General features: G+C 36.6%; 1 protein-coding gene across 1 annotated transcript in view; it reads right to left on the reverse strand.

Moving 5' to 3' along the window:
- Positions 1-10,872: 10,872 nt before the first annotated feature.
- LOC131982901 (alpha-1,6-mannosylglycoprotein 6-beta-N-acetylglucosaminyltransferase B) overlaps positions 10,873-19,765 on the reverse strand; it is a 104,962-nt gene continuing 96,069 nt past the window's right edge. Inside the window, exons 17-18 of the mRNA XM_059347494.1 lie at positions 14,143-14,408; positions 10,873-11,347 (exon numbers count right to left, since the gene is read on the reverse strand). Of these exons, the coding sequence (XP_059203477.1) occupies positions 11,149-11,347; positions 14,143-14,408 (465 nt within the window). The 3' untranslated portion in view covers positions 10,873-11,148. The remainder of the gene's footprint in view (positions 11,348-14,142; positions 14,409-19,765) is intronic.

Below are 19,765 nucleotides of genomic sequence, written 5' to 3' on the forward strand. Positions count from 1 at the left end.
TGCATTAATGATGTGATTTCCAGCCCATTTTACTGTTACACTGCCTTTTACAGCATCTATGGGAGTTGCTGCAGATCAAATTCTAATGAGAATATACTGGAGTGTATTAACCAAAGTGTGTGCGTATATTCTTCTCAGAGGGTATGAGGCTGAAAAATCAACATGGACCTTTGTGATTCAATATATATTTGCTCTTTTCGCACTGCCCCCTCACACCTACCTACCTGTGATGCCTGTGGTTGAGTTGAAATGAAGCAGACATCACTGTGGTAGACAGGCGAGTCTTATCAAACAGCAGCAGAGCTCTCTGTAAGTGCTGAGCAGTATTGTTACCTCAGGTGCTACATACGCATCCAATCCTGCAAAAACAGGCAAAGAGACCTCAAGCAAGTTTCCATTCCCCTTATTCACGTTAAGTGGAATCGAAGTACGCAGTTGATCACAGCCAAGCGTGGAATGCAAAAAGCACAAAGGAAGAGGGAAACAAATTAAATTTTCAAAGCAGCTGATTAATCTGCATAATGAGAAAGAATGCAATTACAATTAAGTGTTTTCAGGGAATAAAGTGATATGAGAACAAGGATAATCAGTTGTCTTCAACATTCTTGTTTTCATTCGTCCATACATTCCATTCTCAAATGGTCACTTGAGGCTGGCTCCAAAACTGAGTCATTCCTCACAAGCACCCATTTAAAAAAAGTCCAGTTTTACAGCAGAAATAAACAGCTCCTGGTACAATAACAGTTTTGGGTTTGATAATTTCTCCATTCATGCCAACTAAACTGAAGGTGTATTTTTTATATAACTCAGCTTTTTAAACAAATTAAATAATTAAAATAAGGCGTGGCTGCTGTAAGTTGGGTGCAGTCACTGGTGGCTCGCAGCTACATTCAACCTGCCTCAGCCCACCAACGCTGCACATGTGCTGGTTACGAAAACATAAAATAGCCAAAATGCCAATCTCGAGGCTTTAAAACTGTAGTCCACAAACCACTGGGTAACATTATGATGGCTAAGTTAACTTCTTTCATACAGGCGTTTATACAGAGTTTTTTTGTTAAACTGTTAAAACTCTTTCATTATAACTAATAAAACTACAACACATTTTTGTAAAAATGTATCTACATATTACTAACCCTGTGTACCACAGTTGATGTAAAATAGTCTTTCAAATTGAGTAATATTTCCTCCACTCTGCTGTTCTTAAGTCATAACAGGGCCACTCCATTAAGTGTCAGCTTTCAGACACCTATTATTATGGGAAAAGGCATCTGCATACAGTCGGCACACACACAAAGAGCGAGGCACAGAGTCATTATGTGTGATGCATTTATCTTTGGGGGAGGCAGTCGCAGGGTGGCTGGTCTCCACTCTGTCACACATACTAAAGAGCCAAAGAGACAGAGACACGGGCGTGCACAAGAGAAGAATCGATTAGAAAGGAGCATCAAATACACAGTGTTCATGTAAAAGGGTGGGTAATTGGTCATGGAGAAGAAAGGGGAAAAAAGCATCTTGAGTGGACGAGGTGAGGATTGAGATTTATAGGGAAAAAAGGGAGACAGAGGAACCTGGAGGAAAATGAGAAACACTTGAAAAACTAGAGTTAAAGAGAGTTAGGGGGCAGAGAGGGTACCGGCGGGGTGAGGTAGGACGGATGAAGACGCCTGCTGTGTGTGGAAAAAAGTGATTAATCCTAGTCTGCATGACCTCTCTTTTTAGAAAAGGTGGCCTGCCATGCCATGAATCATTCTGCGTCATGGTCGCAGGCTATTGAAGAAAACCCACCTCCATGGTGCTGTGAGAGCTTCCTGCTGCAGCACTGAAACAACCAACATGTGCAGCATACATGCAAAACAAACAAACAGACTCTACATCCATTCATTTGTGTAAATGTGCAGGAGCCATGCCGTGTAATTGTGCAAATAGTTATTATTCTGTTAGTGTTCAAGGATAAGCCTTCTGTGTTACACCCCGCAGCTTGTTTTGTGCCATCTCTTGTATCAGTGGTGCTAATATTGTACACACACAAGTAATTGCTGAGTTCTGGGAGCGTGCGAGATTTAAAAAAAAAAAAGAAACAAAAACTAAATCAATTTTTAAGTAGGTAAATAGAAAGAGAGTAAGTGCATGTGAAATGCTGCATTGGTGCATGTGTTTTCTGTGAGGGATGTTTACAACAAACTGTTTGGGTAATCATTCTACAGATTGCTGTCATTTTCTCTTCCAAACGCTTTAGGCAAGACATGAAAAAACACGCAATGGTCAATTTTGAGAGTTTGGGCTATTTTGTTTCCACAACACGTCTTCTTTCAGAGTAGTAGAAATAAAACATTGAAAACACACATTTAAGTGTCTTATTAAAAAAAGAATCAAACTTAACTTAAAATAATATATATATATATATATATATATATATATATATATATATATATATATATATGTATGTATGTATTTGGAATCAGCTGATATCTATTAGTTAAATATTTTCCCCCTGTTCACCTGTAGTGTCCTGCAAAGTGTTTGACATTGTGATGGTTTCTGTAGAGGATATTTTCATCAATAATTCATAGTCTGATTTATTCCTAAAAAACATGGATTTCAGATCCCTTTCTGAGAATTCAGAATAGTCCTTCATGACAAGCATCCCCTGACATTGCAAACTTGGTTTTGGGTTTTAAAACTGACTTTTTTTTGCTGGTATGGCTAATATCAGGCACAAATAAAGAACATGGCAACATTTTTAGTTTTGAATTTTGTGTAGGTAGATGGTATAGAATGCATTAAGGTCACTTTACCCATCCCACTAGACTCTGTCTTACATGTAGACAATCTGGTTTGTATAGTTCTAACCTGCAGCTTAAACCTTGATAACTTCCTGATATCACTTCTGGCACCAAAAAAACCAAGATGGCAACAGCCGAAATGCCAAATTGGGGGCTTCGAAACCACAGTCCACAAATCGAAGGGTGTCGTCCCCATGACTACACTGTAAAAAAAAAATCTGTTTAATTTACGGTAAAATATCAGCTTTGGTTGCAGAACTTCACTGTAAAATGACAGTGAGTGGATTTTCTACTGTAAACTTATATGTGAATGCCAGCAAAAACTGTAATTTAGACTGAGTACTCCCTCTTTTTTTTTTTGAGTAGTTGTGTCCTTGTGACAGTATGGTATTTCTCCATTAATTTTACATGCATTTTTAAAATATTTTTACAGTAAAACTGTGCTTTCAAAAGTTTTTCAAAAGTTTTGTACTATTCCTTGATTTACGGTAATTAAAAGTGTCTATTATGGTGATATGCAATTTTTTATTTTACGCCAAATTTCTCATGGAATTTGAGTGTTTTACTGTAATTTCTACAAATATTTTTTTACAGTGTATAGCTGTGTGTCCATTAAAGTCAAAGCAAATTTTGAAGCAAAATTTTGATATGTAGCATTAAAGATAATGCGAATTAGGGATGTTTCCATTAACTAGTTGAGAGCGAATAAACAAAGCTGCATAAGCATACTTTGGTCAGAAGATGGCAGTGTGATGTGTTGCTGTAGGCTAATCCGTCAGCAAACAGCAGAAGAAGAAGAGATTGTGAAAGGGAGAAAAAACAACAACAAAATCGGACAACTTTGGCCCCCTACGAGAGAAAATGGAGAGAAATGCTCAAGAATTAGATTCATCTGGACAATTTATAATAGTTCTTTCATGTCATCTGGTCTTGACTGGCAGAGAAGAAACAGCTGATCAATCATGAGAGATACACGTTCACTACTTTAGAACTTATTTTTTTTTAAAAATCCATCTCCTGCTTAACTATTTTTTTTTTTTTTTAAAAAGCAAGCATAATAACTTTTATGCACATTTTTGAAAGTTGCATTAAATTTCGTGTTTTCATAAAGATTTTCTCCTGCAAATCTTCCAAATGCACCTAGAAATTCGTTAATGGAACCAAGCTTCTTTTAGACATTCAAGAGACTTTCCACAGTTAGACGCATAAAAGCTTTCCATAAAAAAAACTTCCCTTCCACCTTCCCTCACTGTGTTACCTGAAATAGTGTCCTTGCACACATAGTGCCAGACTAATCCACAGCATGGTAAGGATTATCTGTCTGCAGACTAAATCAACAGGTAGTCAGGACAAAACATCTGCCAGAGGAGCACATTTTACCTGCAGGATGTAAAACCATCATTTTGTGGGTTCCGCAGCATCTAATGGTTTCTCTCTGTGGCAGCTTTTCCTTGCTGGGAAATTAATGAAACTTTCTAAGTGGTGAAAAGCAGAAAAAGAGGTTAGCTTTTTTTACTCTGTGCAGCTGAAAAGAAAAATACTTAAATGTGGGTGCAGCATTGTAGGTTTAGCTTAGGAAAAAAAAATACAATTTCCGAAAACGCTGAAGTGGTGCGTTTATATTCTTTATAACTTTACGTCTCAGGGGTTTTTGTTCAACACCTGAATTCACACCATGAAAGGCGTGAAAGATTCAAAGCCTTCCTGAGTGCTGCTACCACACACATATATATATTTTTTTTTTCCTTGGTTTTCTGAGAGGAAGTTCAATATTAGTTCAGAGATTATGAACTGGAGAGGAGAAATGGGCATATTGTGAAATGGTCCTTACTATCAGTCATAGAGACACCAGCACCATCATTAAATGAAAACGGGCAAATTCCAACTCTGTCTTTTGAAGATGTCTCATTAAAATCCTCTTATCTTGGCGGAGGGTTTCGGCTTCAGTGGAGCAGCAGCTCGCACGATAACGACTTTAGTGACATTGCATCATTTCCGTGCATATTATGATGTCCTGTAATATCTGTCAAGGTGATTTAAAATATCGCTGCATATTCAACTTCACTTAATGGTTTCATTCACAAACCAATAATGTAGTCGGAAAATATATCTTTAGAAAAAAGCACAGCACAAGAATTGATCGAGTATATAAAATAACATTATTTTCATTCCTCCACTACCCGTTTTATGTAACTATCATACAAATGATTGGAGTTTTTTGTTTGAATGAATAGGCCAAACTGTATGACAAATCTGGAACATTATTTTCTGTCCTGTTTTTCTAATGTTGGTCATATTTCATACTGTGTGAGGAAGCAGAAATACATGTGGAAAAATTTAAATTCAGGAAATAATGATTCTGAGTGGGCGATTTGGAGCAACATTAAACTTTACCTGCTTGGGGGGTAACACCAGTTTACAGCCTTTAGCTAACATTCATTAAATATATTCTTTTTTTGTTGCCTCAAACAGATTGAGTATTACTTTTATTATTCATATTTCGGGCAGATTTTGATGCCTTTCACAATGTGACGCCTGATAACTGGTGGGCAGCATGCTGTGAGTCCATGGAGCTAAATCTATAGGACTAACTCTAGCAGTGTTCATTCATTAAACCCTTCTAGTTTCATAAAAGGAGATATTCATCTTTTTACCATCCCGGGCATTAAAGGAGAGGTTCATATTTAAGTCTATCTTGATACAATACACACATTCCCATCTGTGCACCGACACAGTTTTTGGTTGCTGTGATCTTTATACAGGCAGCGAAGAGATTTATTTCTGACACAATTCTACTGTAAGAGATGGGGAATAATAAAAAAAACACCCCAAAAAACCAAGCTACTATGTGCAGAAATTCATTTTTAAGGTTAATTAAGGCTGATGTGATCAGTAGTGGAAGAAGTATTCAGACCCGTTACTGAAGTAAAACTACTAATACCACACCGTGAAATGACTCCACTACAAGTAAAAGTCCTACATTCAAAAGTTACTGAAGTAAAAGTCAAAACGTATCCGCATTAAAATGTACTTAACCCTCTATGGTATGCATGATGCCAGTTAGGGAAAAAAAATGTTTGGAGTGTTTTTTTGTCTTAAAGTAGACTAAATAAACATAATCTGAAGAAATTTTATATATATATATATATATATATATATATTTTTTTTTTTGGGGACGTTTTTGGGGTTTGTTGTCTGTAGGCAACATAGTACCATAACGGTGCACAAGTGAAAAAGAGAGTTTTTTCTCAATTTGAACATTATCTTTTTAATAGACATGTGTAAAAGATTCAGTAGCTTCAACAGGATACAATACGAAATATTTTACATTTTAAAACATCATAAAAGGCACTTTTTAAACCGGTTTCTTGTGTGGAGTAGCAATTTTTTATGGCACAAAATGGCAAAGCTGTTTCCTTTGAGGTCATGTGACCAATTGCTAGTGGTTCCCTATACTCTGCCCTCTTTTTTAAAGTATCACTCAAAAAGATGCATTGTAGAAATTTGACAGGCCAGAAATTGGTATGTTGCTTGAGGGCAACACCGTACCATAGAGGGTTAACGTATAAAAAGTAAAAGTACTTGTTATTCAGAATGTATTATTGTATTATTCAGATTGTTATATGTATTCCAAATATATTAATGGATTAATATTATGATACATTTATGTACGCAGAATTTAATTTAATCAAGATAGGGCTCATTATAACGACTTAATTACTGTTATGAGGCTTGATTAAAAAAACAAAAAACAAGTCGAATCACTTTAAATGTATTTTTTATGTTAAATCTTGGCCTGAAAAGTAACTAAAGCTGTCAGCTAAATGTAGTGGAGTAAAAAGTACAACATTTGCCTCTAAATTCAGTGGAGTAGAAGTATAAAGTTACATAAAATGGAAATACTGAGAATGTATCTTTTCTATTTACTATTTATTGAGATGAGATGATAAGAATGTATCTTGTTATTTACTATTTATTATGCTTTTTCTATGAGTCCAGTACCTGAGTGCATTGAATTTCGTTGTATTTCTGTGCTATGACAAATAAAAATCTAATCTAATCTAATCTAATCTAATCTAATCTAATCTAATCTAAATACTCAAGTAAAGTACAAGTACCTCAAACTTGTACTTAAGTCTCTCTGCAGCAGTACATTAAGAAAACACTGTCTGGCAGAACATTTTCCTTTTGAGTTACTTAAACCACTAGGGGGCGACTCCACTGGTACCAGAAAGATGAGACACATGAAGAAGAGTCAGTTTCAGAGAGCTGATTTTTATATGCAGTCTCAGTGGAGCGGAGCCGTGTTCTCCAGCAAACTTTCTGCAGTTCATTAGTTCTTCCTCTCACCATTATATTTATTTGGCCTCAGTCCATTAGTAAAAGTTCAAATCCAGTAGTTCCATTTTGAGCTTTAAGCATATGTTGATGTGAAACTATAACATTGTGTTTCTTCTTCATTTGTCCCTTTAAAGTTTTTTTGCAGATTGAGTGGAAATGAAAAAGCCTGCAGTCTCTCATATAGTTTTCACTTTACTAGGGTAGTCCAGATGAAAATCTAAAGATGATAACTTGATAATATTTTCATATACAGTGCTTAACAAATGTATTAGACCATTGGTTTGTACCACAGCTGTCAGTTCGTAATTACCAAAATATTTTTTTATGTTTCAGTAATGGTTAATACAGCAGTATGTAGAAGCTCTTTAACCCAAATTATTATTTTTAATGCTATATATATAATTATTATTGTTATCCATAAATTTTCAAATGAACTGTTTTACAAAAAAACTGTAAAAAATAGAAAATCACAATATTATTTCTCGATTAAGATGTCAAATTATAGTTATTCACTTTCATTCCTAAACAGAAAAATTAGTTGTAGTGGTTGGATGTTATGCTTGATTAATTTTTGACTTCTCACAGAAGCCCAGTTAGTTGGCTCAAATTTGGATATAATAAGGTGAATTCAGTTTGATATTATCCAAATAAATAACACTAAAATTTTAGATTTAGCTATTTTTAGATTTCTGAAATATTTCTGTTTTCTTGTTTTCATGACAGGTGGTCTAGTAAACGTGTTAAGCACTGAATGTGGTTCATATTTTGGGTAAATGTTGAGGTGTAGTAATGCACAGAGTGATGAAATGGTTGACTGAATGTTGTATATTTGTGTATGCACCGTTTAAAAATTCTTGATCACTAGAAAGTTATAAAATGTTACAAGAGACAGGTGATACACGGAGCATTGCAGGCTGAGAGAGAATACAGGTATCTTCAGATGTTTTTTTAAACATTAAAGCATGTAAACATATTCTAGTAAAAATACAGCAATGAACCTGAAAATGAGCAAAATATGTCTCCTTGAATACAATACTCACATTCCCATCTGTGCACTGACACAGTTTTTGGTGGCTGTGATCATGCCTCCTCTTCATACTGGCACTGAAGAGATTTCTTTGTGACACAGTTCTACTGTAACAGAAGGGGAACAAAAACATCCACCTACTTCTCTACAGAAATGCATTGGGTCAGCTAAGGCTGCTGTGACGCTACGTAAGACAAATCATGAAGGTATCCTACAAAGAGAAGACTTTTTAGTACTGAATTTCCTCTTTGTGTTACTCTGCAGCAGCTCAGCAAGAAAAAAAGACTGTCTGGGGAAACATTTAGGTGGGAAGTGAAATAGGATTTTGTCCCGCCTCGCTATCAGCAGAACTGCATGAGGAAATGATCTCTTTGTATCCGGTGGGAGCAATATCAGCAACCGTAAACTGCTTCAGTGTGCATATGGACATGTGAGCAGTGTTTTAAGACCAATGTGCACCTACATGATAAACACTGTGCCCCTATATCTACCTACTAGTGATTGTATCAGTGACTGTACAGCCATGCTGCTACAGGGTATGCTTCACACAAACAAAAAATGGAAAAGTAATCTGCTTGACTGAATAAAACAGTCAGAGTGGTTTAAATTAAAATATTTCTTCAGCAAAGCTTACTCATTATGAGTTGGCCCTGCTGGATAACTTGGACAAATAACATATTTGACAATTTCCTTAATTGAATCACTTAATCTTAATGGTGTTTTCTTTATGAGATTAACCTTGAATGTCAACATATATCGTTAGCCTCATAGCATATTTGCCTAAGTCATATTTGAACATTCTCGGGGAACAAAAACCCCCCACAATTTTTAGTAAGCCCATTGGTATTTTTAATTGATATTGTAACAGTAAGTTCAAATAGAAGTGTGAACAAGTTTGCATAAAAAATTAAACACATCGATTTCATAACAGATAAAAGTGACTTAGGCAGAATATGCCCTGACTAAGGCATTTTTTCTCTTACATATAAATAATGTAGTTTGGCTTGTATGTAGCGGCAAAAATGCCTAAATCAAGGACATGACTAAGGCAGAAAGTGATTTTGGACTCTAACAAGTGTTCTGATAGGCTGAGAACATAGGCAATAAGGCAGAAAGATGCAGCAGTGGTAGGAGAGTAAAGTTAGGCAGATATCACAATTTGGCCAAAAAATTACTTAGGAAATTATGCTATGAGGCTAACGATATGTGAATGACAATAATAAAAAATTGTAAATCATAATAATAGTAACCTAATAATAGTAACCAGCTTAGTTGAAGGTGAATGGATATATGCCTTGACAATGCCTTATCATTGATTAAATATTTAAAAAAATGTTTGGACACTCACCAGAATGTAATAAAAATGGCCTCCGATGAGAGAAAAGCCATCCTGTAATGCTGGTCACATGGTTTTGGAACAAACCACTTTTTAGATGCAGGGGGTGTTCTGTTAAATTCTTTGAGAACTTATTAAAAAAGGATTTTTGGTGGGTCTTAATTAACTGAACTATTTATTTCATTCAAATATGAAACTCAATTGAGAAAAATTGCATTTTTAATTAAATGTTTAGAATTTTAAAAATAAATGCCATATAGTAGATTAACTTTAATGCTTTTTCATCATCATTTTGTGTCCATTTGTGTCCCACTAAATAAAAAAATAAATAAATGACACTTTAAACTGTCAATTTAGAAACATCATGGTAATTGCAGCTACACGAAACACTTTCCTGGAGTTGGTAAAAAAATTTTTTTTAAAGAAAATAATCAGAAAAAAAAACTTGAGGCCGACTCAAGTACTCTATTTCTTTTTTTTGTTTGTCTTTGGTTTGTGTTTTAACTGTGTTATTTTGTAACTGTATTTTGTATTTGCTGCTGCCTATCTTGGCCAGGTCTCCCTTGAAAAAGAGGTTGTTAATCTCAATGGGATATTCCTGGTTAAATAAAGGTTATAATAATAAAAATGGACATGGAATAGATTCTATATTGTCTGATTCCCAATTGATTGATGAAAGAAAGTATGCCTTCATATATCAAAGTAAACACAATAATAATTTAGTGTGGGCTAGAGTAAAACTGTGCTGCAGAATAATAAATTATATGCAAATATCTGCTTCAGTTCGAGCCAAAACTCATCCAAAACACATTGACACAGGAAACCGAAACACTTTTGTCACCTTGTATCCAAAGACTGCTTTATAAACTAATTAGTGTGAGCCAGCATTGCATATAAATCACAATCTGAAAGAGTAATTAGCACATTTCCCCAATCTTTGCTTTGTGAAATTGACCATAAAAGATTGATGATATCTTATAATTTAGAAAGAATCTGAAAGAAAATTAATTATAAAAATGTTCGCCCATTGATCATTATAACAGTTGTAAATATCTCTAACTATGAAAATTACTCTATAATACAATTCCTTATCATTATATCCTATTATAAATAACAGCACAAACATTTCCCCCTGTAATTTTTTTATTAAACAACACTTATGTACAAATATATTCATTACAGGACATGTAAAATAGTACATCTCAACATGGTGTAAATGGCTTTGGGTGCATCTAGTACAAATATTCAAACTCCACTATGATACTGTAGGTTTTCACACAACACTGAGTAAACACACTTGTGAATTTCAAGCATTTGCAATGTTTTTTTTTTTTTTTTTTTTTTTACAAATCAAAGCTTTCCTTTTGATTGCTCATGGTTTCTTTACAAATCTAACTGATCCATCGAACGACACATTTACTTGTGACTTTTGTGACACTGGTCCTAATGCAGCCGAGGCTTCAAACCCACCAGATTCAAAGTACAATCATGCAGTTCCCTGAGAGGTGATACCGTCTTACAATTGTGGCCGCCCGTCCTTGTTCAGAGGTAACAGAGTAGAGTTTATGTGTTACAGCATTTCACCACCGACTCTCTTCTTTTAAAGAGATCTCGCCAAAGTGTTAGAAAAGAGTCTCCATCCACAGGTCCTCCTCTGGTCATAGGCAGTCTCTGCACAGCGCCACCTGGCCGATACGATAGTCCCTGCAGGGGCAGAGGCGCTGGTATTTGGCACTGGAGCCGGCACAGCTGAACAGCAGCGGGTCCTGCTGCAGGCCACATTCAGCGTGCTCTGCTGAGAAGGCAGGGAAGAGGTGGTTCATCTCAGACTCCACGCCGTCACACTGGAGGTCCAGCCTGCCCACGGAAGAAATCAATAATGTGGAGGGTGCAAATAAAACCTGAACTTTTTTGGTCTATAGGTGCAGATTTTTCAACAAGTTCTCCTACATAAACAGCACAGGAGGTTGTGTGTCGGTACTACAAATTACGCCACTAAGTACGTATTGTGACTCGCTTTTCAGCACATAAATACAAACGTGGCTCGCGGTACAAAAGCACGTTCTAAAAATAGCACACACGTAAGGTCCACAGTTATAACAAAAGAATCCAGTTTCAATGGATTTATGTTGTAAAACCATTGACCTTAGGTTTAGAAGCTCATGGCTCATGGTCAAGCTCAACAGAGCAGATTGCACCAGACAGGAAATCCGACAAAGAATCAACGAAATACACTTCCGCCCCCTTTCAAAATAAAACACAATACGCAGTTCATGCAGCCTAAAACTACTTCACATCAACATTACGTCTTGACTGGGGCACCAGATCAGCAATCAATCAATCAATCAATCAATCAATCAATCAATCAATCAATCAATCAATCAATCAATCAATCAATCAATCAATCAATCAATCAATCAATCAATCACGACATGGACTACAAGAGTCTGATTGTTGAAATGGAACAGCATACAATCATTTATGCCATAAGACACTCTTTTTATAAGGATAGATGGTCAGATCAACAGATCTTCCACGTTGGAGAAGCAAACAAAGCTGTTTGTTGTTGTTGTTTACTTTATACACACAGTTTATCACGGGATCTCGAGGTCTCCCGTATGTTCAGGATTATTCTATGTTCCCGTTATCTCGCGTGTATACGGCTGGTTCGCTACGCTACCATTACGCGCAGAGGAAATCCCCAGTAAGGCGTTATAAATTACAATACGGTATCACGAATATGAATAATGTTATGTGAGATGTTTGCTCTCATTTAGCTCTCAAAGTGCACAAAATAGATGCATTTTACTTAAAAATGTAAACATTTTCATGATGCATCATAATTTGGCGTGCTGGTGGGGCTCCATGTTGTGCAGAATGTGCCCTTTTTATTTTTTCGCCCCTGCCCTTCAAATAGTCTGAGTCCGCCACTGGTTTAATCTGTAAATAAATGTACATAAATGCCGGAAGTGAAGTAGTGACAAGGGTCACGTGACAACCACAAGTTTCATTAAAAAATGTGATTCACATAACTTACGTAAACAACGTAATCTAAGTTAAAAATGGTTTACTCTTGTTTCACAGTGTGGGAATCCGCCCTTTTAAACTTTTCTTGGCTGTCAATCACTATTTACGTCAGCAAGATGGTGGCGGACGCATTGCAGCGGACGGTGAAATACGGAGGCATAGCTTGTTTTCTGCTGACTGTACACACAGCATAAATAAAGGTTTTTGACAGGAGAACAGGCTGAGATTTTTACTTTAATACATACTGATGATTTAAAGGGAGTAAACACTGGTAAACATTTTAATTACTAGATATCACCATGAAACTGCCCCCTAAATGATTAAGTATGTAAAGAAAATCATTATGTTGTGTGATATATTCTGGAAATTATGTATAATATGCAAATTATTCATTATCTTATTAAATGTGTGCTAATTTGCATCTAGAACAGAAACACTAGATAAAGACAGGTTCAAAATTCCTGTTTTAGTTTTTAATTAATAGATATCACTATGAAACTCACATTATGATAATTAGTTTTCATATCATAAGTTTTCTGAAAGTTTATGTTTAAATGCAAATGAGCCATTATCTTATGATTACTTTTGGTGAATTTTAGAGAAATCTACAGACACAAATAGATAAAATGTAGTAAAAAAAAACACCTAAATTACACGGTCACCCGTAAAAAAGTTAGAATAAAATATATATTTTTTTACCTCTGTCTATGCAATAATTGTGAAATAAATGTGATTTATTATTGACAATGAAAGAGTTAAAGTGTATATCTTCTCAAAAACTTTATTAATCAATATCTTCCAAACATATCACAATGAAATCACAATTAACAGAGGATTGTGTCTGAAGACAAAATTATTCCAGCTTTATGGGCGACCGTGGAGATAAAATGTACGAAAGGAAACAACTTAATTTGTATTTTGGATGTTTTCTTTCCACCAATCTTAAAGAAGACATGTCTCAAAAGACAACCTGGTCTCACAGGAATCCGTGAAATAGCCACGGATTTGCTTAACTCAAAATCCGTAGAATAGCCACGGAATCACTCAAATTTCTGTGAAATTGACACGGATTTCGCTACAATTCAAGTTAATGACAGTCATATCCCGTGGCTATTCCAACATACAAAGTGATTATGTACATTCACTGAGTGAATATTTAGAAAATAAAACATATATTTCTCGCTAGAAATGTGATCAAAATCCATTTTTATGCAGAAACTAAGTCAAAATATTGTTTTTTTCACTAAAAATGAGAGAACTGTCCGCCATGTTTTTTGTTCTGACCGCCGGAACCTTAAAAGTCACGTGACTTGGAACAAACCAATAGGAAAAAATATCCATGGGATATCCACGGGATATGACATTAACTTGCATTGTAGCGAAATCCGTGTCAGTTTCACGGAAATCTGAGTGATCCGGAAATTTCACGGATTCCTGTGAGACCAGGTTCCAAAAGAAGACAATCTCAAAACTGTTTTCTTCCTGTGTCTCCCCTTAAAACTGATATTAGGAATGCAAAAACATGACTATCTTGTGATAGCCATGCACAAATTGGACCAAATGTAATGATAAAAACAGTTCTGAGGCCAAATTGTGCATAGTAAATGAATGAAGAAACGTCTTACGCGTTGAAGGCCTCCTTAATGTTGATGAAACGATACAAGGCAGGTTCGCAGATGAGTCCCGCGCTCTGGCACGCCTTCACGCACGACTGACCCTCCAGCGAAGCCAAAAGGCGCAGAGCGCTGAGGGGCGGCCAGGACGGGCAGGAGCTGGCGTTGGAGGCCCAGGTTAGGATGCTGGAGTTGGGCAGGAGGATGAAAGGACTGGGAGGGCTGCTCAGCCAGGACGAGTTCACAGGAGGAAACGGAGCTTCAGGAGAACAAAAATCCTGCAGATAAAAAGATAAAGTGGCCATATTCAGTTAAGTCAAGTCAAGTCAAGTCAAAGTTTATTTATAGAGCACATTTAACCCATAAGAACCCAGACCCAGTTATCCATAAAGGAAAGTTATGGGGGATATATCACAGACCCAGTGAACCACGCAGAACATATTTATGATGTGGTTTGTTTTGGTCATTCTGTGTCTTTTTTTTAGTAATTTTGTGGGGGGGGGGGTTGTGTCTTTTTTAAGTAATTTAGTTTTTTTCTATCATTTTGTGTCTTTTTTTGGTCATTTTGTGTCTTTTTAAGTAATTTAGTGTTTTTTCAGTCATTTTGTGTCTTTTTTGGTCATTTTATGTCTCTTTTTAATTAATTTTGTGTCTTTTTTGTGTCTTTTTTAAGTAATTTAGTTTTTTTTCTCTCATTTTGTGTCCTTTTTTTGTAGTTTTGTGTCTTTTTTGGTCATTTTGTGTCTTTTTAAGTCATTTTGTCTGTCTTTTTTGTGTCTTTTTTAAGTAATTTAGATTTTTTTGGTCATTTTGATACTGCCTCCAGCGGCCCCCAGGTAATTTGAGTTTGAGACCCCTGCTCTAGAATATTTAAAGTGTTTGTTACATGGGTGTCACTGTGGGTTCTTATGGGTTTAAAAACAACCTCAGTTGACCAAAGTGCTGTACAGTTATTAAAATAGAATACATCATACACAAATAGGAAAAACAATAAAATACTAAAAACAGTAAAACAATAAAATAAAATAGAGTAAAATAGTAATAAAAGCTCAATCCAAAACAGAGTTAGAGATACAAAAGACAAATAAAAGGGTAAAAAGTAAAAAGAAAGCCAAGGATTCTTGCCTAGCTGGGACTGAACGCCAAGGAGAATAAATAGGTTTTTAACCCTATAAAGCCAAGTGTATCATATTAGATACAGTCATTTTTGAGACCTACATCATCAAAAACCTGATGTATACATGTGTTGAAGATAAACAAACTGAGCAACAAATTGCACAAAAATACCAGATGTAGCAAAAATGATATGCAGGTTCCACGAGTGGATCAGTCATTGCTGCATTAAAAAACTTCATATCAGCAGATGTATGATGTTGTGTTATATGGAAAAAATATGTATTTTGCATGTTTGAGGAAAAAGGAAAAGTCAAAGTCTTAATAGGTTAAAAATGTTAGGGTTTATATGTTTTTGTTAGTTCGAGAAAAACAAACTGTGAGCAACAAATTGCACAAAAAGACCTGATGTATCAAATATGATACAAATTAGAATTCATATATGCAATTTATTAATTTTTTAAAAATTCGTCAGCAGGTTAATAAGCACTCAGTTTTTAAAAAAAATGAATTTCTGGCAATTATTTCATGGTTCAGGCTTTATAGGGTTAATAATGTTTTAAAGTGCTCAACAGACTGTGCAGCTCTGACCTGGAGAGGTAGGCTGTTCCACAGCTTTGGGGCCGCCACAGAGAAGGCTCTGTCCCCATGAGTACAGAGTCTGGACGTACGTACGTATATTCAGTGTTCTATTGCAGCACTTTGACCTGTCGGCTAAAACACACTCCACTACAGAGCAGTGACACATTATGCATTCAGCTCTGCAATACATACATGTGGACAGCTGAAATATAAAGAACTGTTATGATACAAAGGTGCTTATCAGAGCTGACAGGTCCTCGTCAATCTTCCAGGAAATGATATGAACACAGTCATGCCACCCAATAACAAATGAGATTTGGAGGCAGAATTAGGCTCTGGTGAGAGCCCTGATTAGATTCCCCCTCCAGCTGGGGCTATTCATAAGACCCAGGTAATAACATTTCTCTGACATGTCCCACTGGCCTCCAGACCCGTTTATTAAACCGGCTCCCAGTGCCCACAGGCAATAACTAGGCTACCAATCTCTCCATCTCTGCTGCACTTCCACTTCTAAACACAGACAACATCTGTGACGCACGCACACACACTAACACACACTCCCGCAGCTCATCAAGAATGTAACGAGGCATGGAAAGGGGCAAGGTTAAGAGACAGAGATGGATCGGAGGGGTTGGCTGAGATTGCTTGTGTTTGTAATAATATCATGTTTTGTCTTATTCATCAACTATGTGTGTCTTAGGTTTTATTTTCCCAAGTAATCACCAAAAAGGTACAAGCGTATGCTATTATAACAAGGAGAGAATGCTGTCTTTTTGATACTACCACTATGAGTCATCAAAGCCAGAAAATGTCCGATCCTACGCAAACTGTAAAACAACATCCGAAACAACCGGGGTCTTATTTTTCTAGATTTTAAGGTGTATGACTCAAAAGATCAGCTGGTGAGGTCTGGAGAAGCAATTTGTTGATTGGAACAGGTTGTTTAACCGTGTCATGTTCTGTGCATATTATGTCCTTAATTAGAAAAGAACATGCAGGGGAGTCATTAACTAATCTGTCTGTTTTTATCATACAGGAGACCTTGTTATTCTGACATGTAACTACTTATAGCTCTGCACACTTGTATGTACCATTTTATACTGAACTCAACATGATTTTTGTAGTCAAAAAGCACAGATAACATTAATGATTGCTCTGTTATATTCAAGCCATGACAGCAGCTATGTATGAAATATTGCAAAAAAAGAAATGCAAATGAAGACTAAATAAATTGCTGCTTCAGGACAACCTGGAAACTAGACAAGTCCTGCAAAGCCCATATTTTATTATATATATGTGTCTGGTCCTGCAGCATTTTTTAACACAACGAACCATACGTGTACTTAAAATGACTTGTGTACTATTTTTTTTTAATGCTATAATGTACCGCGATCCACTTTTGTCAAACGCTCATATGTGTCAGGATGGTTGCTGGTCATTCCTGTCGTTTAGGCTCGAGATCTTGTTGCTCATTTTATGTCATGCGGGGCAGGTTTGATATGATGACTGACATCCAGCACAACTTAGATCAAACTGTCACACTAGGCAGCAGCTAACCTGCCTACTTCTCACCTCAAATGTCTTCAGAAACACATTTTAGTAACTGTTCAGCTGCAATTTGAGAATGTTTGTGACCAGGCAGCTGCAATAAAAACAGTCAAAGCACTGCCACAGCTTGCATGTGTTGTCGTCACTATGCTTCTATAAGATAGTTAGCTATAAACTACACATGTAATCATCCATTAAACTAGCCTGGGTATACCCATACTGCCTTGCGCGCTCGAATTTCATTTCGAACCTCCAGGCAGTCTGGCAACCAGGGCAGTTTCTTAGCCCTGTTTTAGGGATCCAATCACAGAACGGGGAGGGACGGCAAGACGATGACGCGTACTACTCGGCAGACGGAAGCTTGTAGTTTTGTAGTTTTCTTACGGATCCAACATGGCTGCAGCAGACGCGAAACTCTCTTTAGCTGTAGATGGTGTTTTAAATAGTTTAGAGCGAAAGTTGATTTTAAAAGAAGAACAACGTTTGACTTTACACTCCTGTTTCACCACCAAAAAGGATGTTTTAGCCTTGCTTCCGACTGGATTTGGGAAAAGTCTAATCTACTAATCTACCAACTAGCTATCTACTAGCCGTGCAACTAGCGCCACAACTAGCGCCGCTACTAGCGCCGCTACTAGCCCTGCAACTAGCCTCACAACTAGCGCCGCTACTAGCCCTGCTACTAGCCCTGCTACTAGCCCCGCTACCATAACACCGGTGATCTCGCTACGAGCTGGGGACAGCGGAGCCCATAAATTGCCCATAAAATCAGTGGATGTGTGTGGCTGAATGACATAAGGGGGAATAAGGCGTGAAAATAAATAATCTTGCAGAAAGCGAGAACTGGAGAAGCAAAGCAGCAGCAACACTCTCTCACAGACACACACACAACAAACATCAATTTCTGTTGCTCTACTACGTCATCTGGTATAACTGATCTGATTGGCTAAGAGCTACCTACAGACGCTTTGATAGACATTCTAAGCGCCCAATAAACGGCTCCGGAGGATCGTAAACCACACCTCCTCTACGGAGAAATGAGTGGCTGGTTTCCAGACTAATCTCATTTGTGATTAGACTGGTGTTAGCCAGGCTACCATTAAACAGTATCTACAATAGAAAGCACAATCTGAAATGTCAGCTATTAGCCGTGTTTCATGCTGTCCTGAAAAGAAAACAAATGACTATACTGGGCAGGAAGATGCTGACAGTGGAAACAGCTGATCATGTAAGTAACATGTTTGCTATGTCATATGCCTACAATGGGATCATTTACATATCTCATTTAGTGCATCTTCTTCTGAAAAAGGCAAAAACCATAATTTGCGCAATTAAGTAAGTTTTACCAAATGTGCCCGTTTCCATTGAGGCTTTCTAATGCACTGCATCAAAATGTGCATAAAATACATGAATTGAAACAGCTAATGAGCCAGCATGCATTACACCAGGACCCTGACATTGAAGCAGCTAAATGGAATTCAGCTATTATTAATCTTATTATTCACACCTGAGCTTCCCCATCAGTGACACTATGACTCTGGTGAGTAGGTCCATACAAACAAACATCCATTTCATGGATCAATCAAGCTTTTATATTAGCATTTATCCCATTTCACCGGACGCACCATTCATTAGTGTTAATCCATAAACTGCATTAATGGTCCATTTACAGAGTGGAGAAGTCACATGAAGTCCTTTAGACTTCAGTTTGTTAATGACCTTTAAAGTAATGTGATAACAATTGCGTCACCAATAAGATGTGTTATCCTTTTTTGCTCATGGTTGATATATAAATATTGCTTTAGCTGACATGTTATCAGGTTTAATGATCACTTTTCTAAAATTTTCTTGCCAAGTCGTTTCAATTTGAGAGGGTACCTCAGTTTTAAAGAAGAGGATTAGGATCAGGTAGGAGAAAAGAAATAATGAGAGGAAATGTTTTTTCAATATGCAGTTTGAGAAAAAAGTCGAAATTACCAGAAAAAGGTGAAAATGTGAGAATAAAGTTGAAATATGCTTTGGAGAAAAAAAGTCAAAATGTCGGGAAAAAGGCAACTTTTTTAGTTCTCTAAAGTTGTAAAGATATTCACAGATTGGTTGTTCTCCTTGGCAATAAGTCATCAGAGGAACATTGTTTTGAAGAAATTGCATCTAACCAAACAGTAAGGTAGACTGCAAGCTACAAACTGGTTTTCATCACTGTCATAAAAGGAGACATAACCACAGTATTTAAGGGTGTATTAGTACTAAAATCCCCCTACACATAAATGGGATATTCTTAGTAGTAGGCTTCTATGATTGTTTAGGGAAAATCTGCTTTTATGTAATTTATGTGAATGTTTTAGATATACAGTATTGTGCAAAAGCTTTAGGCAGGTGTGAAAAATGCTGT

This window comes from Centropristis striata, chromosome 13 (genome assembly GCF_030273125.1).
Source record: "Centropristis striata isolate RG_2023a ecotype Rhode Island chromosome 13, C.striata_1.0, whole genome shotgun sequence".
In the NCBI taxonomy this organism is placed as follows: domain Eukaryota; kingdom Metazoa; phylum Chordata; class Actinopteri; order Perciformes; family Serranidae; genus Centropristis; species Centropristis striata.